The sequence below is a fragment of the Myxocyprinus asiaticus genome, chromosome 26 (assembly GCF_019703515.2).
Source record: "Myxocyprinus asiaticus isolate MX2 ecotype Aquarium Trade chromosome 26, UBuf_Myxa_2, whole genome shotgun sequence".
Taxonomy (NCBI): Eukaryota; Metazoa; Chordata; class Actinopteri; order Cypriniformes; family Catostomidae; genus Myxocyprinus; species Myxocyprinus asiaticus.
The window spans coordinates 42,987,501-42,994,056 of NC_059369.1; the positions used below are offsets into that span (position 1 = coordinate 42,987,501).

The 6,556-nt window shown below is 38.1% G+C and overlaps 1 protein-coding gene across 5 annotated transcripts in view; it reads right to left on the reverse strand.

Moving 5' to 3' along the window:
- The window catches only part of LOC127416658 (kielin/chordin-like protein), a 77,929-nt gene extending 71,875 nt beyond the window's left edge, over nucleotides 1–6,054 (reverse strand). For 4 of the 5 annotated variants that reach the window (XM_051656109.1, XM_051656108.1, XM_051656107.1 and 1 more), the window contains exons 1-2: nucleotides 5,511–6,054; nucleotides 548–1,104 (exon numbers count right to left, since the gene is read on the reverse strand). In XM_051656109.1, coding sequence (XP_051512069.1) covers nucleotides 548–1,104; nucleotides 5,511–5,628 — 675 coding nt within the window. In that variant the 5' untranslated portion in view covers nucleotides 5,629–6,054. The remainder of the gene's footprint in view (nucleotides 1–547; nucleotides 1,105–5,510) is intronic. The other variant, XM_051656106.1, reaches the window with a different exon arrangement.
- Between the last annotated feature and the right edge of the window lie 502 nt (nucleotides 6,055–6,556).

Here is a 6,556-nt window from a genome sequence, read left to right on the forward strand (position 1 = left end):
TTATCCATCAATGTTTCGAAAAATCAGTTAATGACTGAGAATTTTTCGTTAACTCAGTCCCTGGCTGGGAATACCAAATCACTGAATTGGTTCTTTCAGACAGTTCATGTAAATGAACCAATTCAAATGAACAAATACCTTATATCTAACGGTGGGAACTCTGATTCATTGAAGTGAGTCGGTTCTTTCGGACGGTTCATGTGAATCAGTGGTGTTTTCTCTAAGGGAGGCAATGCCTCCTCAAAAATTAGATTGTTGTGTCTATTGTTTGTGACTAGAGAGCAGTCATGTTTCTAATGTAACTCTGTCAAACAGCAACACTAGTGGATAAAGTTTCAGAGGGATGAGTTTCACTTCTCTGGCCTCCCTTGAGCTCACTGCGATCTCATTGAGCTCTGGCATGGCTTGAATGTGAAGGGGGGTAACCGTGGAATACAGGCGAAAATTCACATCAGGGGAAACATTTACAGTTTCAAAGTACCTTAACACTAATTGCCACTTAGATATGTTTGGATGTATGAGTGTGTGTTTGTATTTATAAACTCACAATGAACTTGCTGTCTTTATTTCCTGCAGTACTGGAGAACGTAACCTGCAGATCACGTGGGAAATCCAGAGTAAGAATTGAACCTCCTTCTTTCAGCTTGAGCACCACGGCCTCCTGGCATTCCACAAACAGCAGCACCTGCCTGGGTTCCACACTCAGAGCCATTCTCACCCAACCACCACCTGTGAACGGACTTCCACCTGGAAACTTCACCACCTGTGGTCGTAGGCCTTTCGCTGGCCTGAACTCCAGCTGCAGCCAGTCGGCACGGGTGTTAGAGGTGAGCTCCAGCAGGGGGCGTCGGTCCTGTTGCGGGTCAGATGGAGAGGTGAAGGAGATCAGGGTGGCCTCCAAAGCCTTGGCCTGGCGGCCCACCAGGTGCAAACCCAGCACACCCTGTGAGGTGGATAGGAGGTGCTGCGATATATCCTGTGGAAGTGTGAGATGAGACGCGCTGGACCGGAACCGCCAGGCTGGTGTTTCTGGGTCACGACCTTTGACGCTGGAAACCCCTCGACGAGACCGAGTGACTTTAAGAGCCTCCAAGAGGTTGATTACTGAGGAGAGGAGAATGACATCAGTTAGGACATCATTAATATTATGACATGACACAACAGTGGTAAAGGTGGTTGCCAGGGCGTTGCTATAAGGTGTTCAGAGCCTCTTCAGCATTGCTGGTTGCTTACTTTGCCAATTCAAAAATCTACCCCAAAGTCTCCTAGGTCCCTAGTTTGGGTCCCTCCAGTGTAAGTCTGTGGAATTATTATTATTATTATTATTTTTTTAGTTTTATTGTCTGCCAGCTGGTAATTGTAAGTCTGATTGCTTAGAAAAGAGAAATAGTATATCTCTCCTCAAACAAGCCACACAATTTGAGGTATCTATCGTATCTGAGATGATCGAGTTAAGGGTAGGGTAGGGAACTGTGATCATTCAGCAATCAATCTTAATGATTTTCATGACTTTCGATTCCGTTAACCGAAGTGTAGTCTGATTCCCGAACAAATACACTATTGAACAGGTTCAATTGAATCTACAGCACCAAACATAAGGTGTGAACAGTGTAGCCCGATTCCCGAATAAATATCAGCCGGTTCTTTTGAATCTACAGTGCGAAGCACACAGCGGGAGCAGTGTAGCCCGATTCCTGAACAAATGACTCCTATGAGCCAGTTCATTTTAATCTATAGCACAAAACATAAAGTGCAACACATTGTAGTCCGATTCCCGAAAACATGACTCTTATGAACCCATATATTTGAATCTACAGTGTGAAACATACTGCGCAAGCAGTGTAGTCTGATTCCCGAGAAATGACTCTTATGAGCCAGTTCTTTTGAATCTACAGCACAAAAAATACAGTGTGACTGGTGTTGTCCGATTCACAAACAAATGACTCTTATAAACAGGTTCATTTGAATCTACAGCACGAATCATACAGCGCAACCAGTGTAGTCTGACTCCTGAATAAACTGACTCTTATGAGCCAGTTCTTTTGAATCTACAGCGTGAAAAATACAGTGCGACCGGTGTTGTCCGATTCACAAATAAATTACTCTTATAAACAGGTTCACTCGAATCTACAGCATGAAACTCACAGTGTAGTCTGATTCCCAAACACATAACTCTTATGAACCCGTTCATTTGAATCTTCGGTACTAAACATACTAAACCAGTGTAGTCTGATTCCCAAACGCATAACTCTTATGAACCCATTCATTTGAATCTTCGGCAACCAGTGTAGTCTGATTCCCAAACACATGACTCTTATGAGCCGGTGCATTTGAATCTACGGTGCGAAACATACTGCGCAGCCAGTGTAGTCTGATTCCCAAACACATGACTCTTATGAGCCGGTTCATTTGAATCTACGGTGCGAAACATACTGCGCAGCCAGTGTAGTCTGATTCCCAAACACATGACTCTTATGAACCCGTTCATTTGAATCTACGGTGCGAAACATACTGCGCAGCCAGTTTAGTTTGATTCCCAAATAAATTGACTCTTATGAGCCGGTTCTTTTGAATCTACAGTGCGAAACACACATTGTAGTCTGATTCCCAAACACATGACTCTTATGAACCCGTTCATTTGAATCTTCGGTACTAAACATACTAAACCAGTGTAGTCTGATTCCCAAACGCATAACTCTTATGAACCCATTCATTTGAATCTTCGGCAACCAGTGTAGTCTGATTCCCAAACATATGACTCTTATGAGCCGGTGCATTTGAATCTACGGTGCGAAACATACTGCGCAGCCAGTGTAGTCTGATTCCCAAACACATGACTCTTATGAGCCGGTTCATTTGAATCTACGGTACTAAACATACAGCGCTACCAGTGTAGTCTGATTCCCAAACACATGACTCTTATGAGCCGGTTCATTTGAATCTACGGTACTAAATATGCAGCGCTACCAGTGTAGTCTGATTCCCAAACACATGACTCTTATGAGCCGGTTCATTTGAATCTACGGTACTAAACATACAGTGCAACCAGTGTAGTCTGATTCCCAAACACATGACTCTTATGAGCCGGTTCCTTAAAATCTACAGCGCGAAACACAGCACGACTAGTGTAGTCTGATTCCTGCACAAATGTTTCTTATGATCCGGTTGTTCAAGAGTGCCTTTGTTGTCACAATCCAGCACAATTACATAATTTTGGAATATGCAGCTACAATGTGATGAATATCTAATATCTCTTCCACTGAAATCACTAAGTCAATGTATCTGCTATCATACAAATCAACTGGTCACAGCACAAATCTCAGACTCCTTGACAGTTTATAAGCATGTAATAAAGTTAGGTGCGAGGAAAAAACCCTGTAGAGCAGTTATGGTGAGTGAGCAAAATGCTCTTAATGACTTCCTTTTCTCGCCAGATCTTCTGCTTTACACTTACTAACCTCCCTGAGGACAAAATCAACTCTACACACACCAATATACTCAATGTATATCTCAGGTATTTCAGTGTGGAATCAAACAGAAAAGATAAGAGACAGCAACTTAAAAGGGCAGATAAAGACAAAGAGACAAAGGTTTCAAAGTGGTGGAGGTCCTTTGAAAGTATAAAAAACCAGAAGGCAAGCAGAAACTTACCTGTACTGGGCAGAAACCAAAAACCATCAGATCGAGACAAACTATGAGACTGATAACAGTCAACAGATAGGAAGAGAGACATCTGTGCATGAGTGTTTGGGTTCATTCATTTTACTAATGGTACACAATTGTCCCCACATCAAGTGGTGTAACCATCAAGTAAAAGGTATTAAAATACTTTCCGTGCATCTTTAATACGTATGAGTGTACAAATCTTTTTAATTTTAAAAAAAGTTTTCAGTCACATTTTTTATGAAATATAATACATTTTTGAGTAGAGAATATCAAGATATTTCTTAGGGTTACTCCTTTTGATCTGAACAAAATGTGCCTTGTCATAAAAATGTCAATATATATATATATATATATATATATATATATATAACATCCATCCATCCGTCTATCTATCTATCTATCTATCTATCTATCTAACATCTGTCTGTCTGTCTGACTGTCTATCTATCTATCTATCTAACATCTGTCTGTCTGTCTGACTGTCTATCTATCTATCTATCTATCTATCTAACATCTGTCTGTCTGTCTGACTGTCTATCTATCTATCTATCTAACATCTGTCTGTCTGTCTGACTGTCTATCTATCTATCTATCTGTCTGTCTGTCTGACTGTCTATCTATCTATCTATCTATCTGTCTGTCTGTCTGTCTGTTATCTATCTATCTATCTATCTATCTATCTAACATCTGTCTGTCTGTCTGACTGTCTATCTATCTATCTATCTGTCTGTCTGTCTGTCTGTCTATCTATCTATCTATCTATCATCTGTCTGTCTGTCTATCTATCTGTCTGTCTGTCTGTCTGTCACCTGTCTGTCTGTCTGTCTGTCTATCTATCTATCTATCTATCATCTGTCTGTCTGTCTATCTATCTGTCTGTCTGTCTGTCTGTCTATCTATCTATCTATCTATCATCTGTCTGTCTGTCTATCTATCTGTCTGTCAGTCTGTCTGTCTAACATCTGTCTGTCTGTCTGTATATCTATCTATATATCTATCGATCAATCTATCTATCTGTCTGTCTGTCTATCTATCGATCAATCTGTCTGTCTGTCTGTCTATCTATCTATCTATCTATCTATCTATCTATCTAACTGTCTGTCTGTCTGTCTGTCTGTCTGTCCAGTCATGATGTTCTAAAAAGGTCTTCTCTTGTTTTGTTTCTTTTTTGTCACATGACAACAGAATGTCTATCTGGTTTTTCAAATAATAATAATAATAATAATAATAATAATAATAATAATAATAATACATTGTTTCACTGCTACAGTAATTTAAGGATAACATTATAAGATAATACAGTATTACAATATTATACCACTGCTTATGCCAACATTTTTTTCAAGAATTTCCGCTTTTAATTAGATTTTTTTTTTTTACACCACTTTGACATTTTTGACTTTAAGACTTAGAGTTCAATATCAAAATATCTTTGAACTCAGAAACTGAAAACATGTTCATCACAGCAGAGGTGTAATTCAAGTAATTGTTTTGTGTGAATTGTATTGTTAATGTATATTTGAGTAACTTAATAGATCAAGACAAAACATTTAAAAATAAAAATAAAAATAAAAATAAATGAGCGACCCGTCATTGAACCTTAAAAAGCCTTGCGGTGAGAAATTATTTTTTAAACGTACAAATATTGCTTATAGTTTCTCAATTAATATTAAAATGAAGATCATAAAAATGAAGTATAGCATGTAACACTGAATATGCCATGTTAACTGTATAAAACACACACACACACACACATCACTGGCAGCTCATCAGTGATGATGACACAATGTAACAGCGGATCAATGAAACAATGTATCATGTGTTTGATTGACAGCTGCTCTCACCGTTCTCACCGCTGTGCTGAAGTCTCGCGTCCTGATGAGTGTGAACAAATGCACAAACATTCCAGAACACAAAGAAACTCAACAAGACAAGCTTTCCAATTAAAAGCCGATGCTCCATTCTTTGATCTCTGGTTCAGTTCTTCCTCAAAGCTTTCGGGAAAATCCTAAAGAAATACTCTTTTCATCATTCAGAGAAAAAACAAACCAACTCTATCGCAAAAAATAAAATAATAATAAATATTAAAATGCAATAAAAAGTAAATATTTGTGTCAGCAGATCTCAGCAGCAGAAGGACTGTGTGAACCTCTTGCTCTTCGTGTCTGACAGCGACTCTCTAACATGAAACATCTGGACTTCGCGCCTGCGGCTGGGGAGCTGTTTTCTTGTCTCTTTCTTCTCCAAACAAAGCAAAAGTTGCGCTTTTTTTCCCTCTCCGAACACGAAATAAAAGCGTGTGAATGTTAAATGAGCGCTAGAGACTGCAGGAGAGACCAACTGGTGTTTGTGTTCCTCTGCTCCTCGAATCCTGAAGATCCTCCTCTGGAGCCAATGGAGAAACACTTCAGACTGAAAGACTTGATTTCCGGATTTCCGGACTGGTCGAGTGGAAATACACACATTTCATTAACAAATAATGCACACTTTGGCAGCACACTTAAATAACTTGCAGTAATATGCCATTTAAAAAATGCTGTTATATTATTATTATTGTTGCTGTTGTTGTTTTATGATTAAAATAGTTATAATTATGTTTATTATGATGACTTTTTATAATATACAGTATATTCTATAATAGTAATAATAATAGTCATAATAAGTTGCATTATTATTATTGTTGTTGTTCTTATTTTTAGTACATGTATATGGTATATAATGTATATGGTCACATAATAATAATAATAATAATATGCCTACATTTTATTATTATTATTGATATTACATGCATTATTATGATTTATAATACTGATCATTTATATGGTCATATAATAATAATAATAATAATAATAATAATAATAATATGATGCCTAAATTGTATTATTATTAT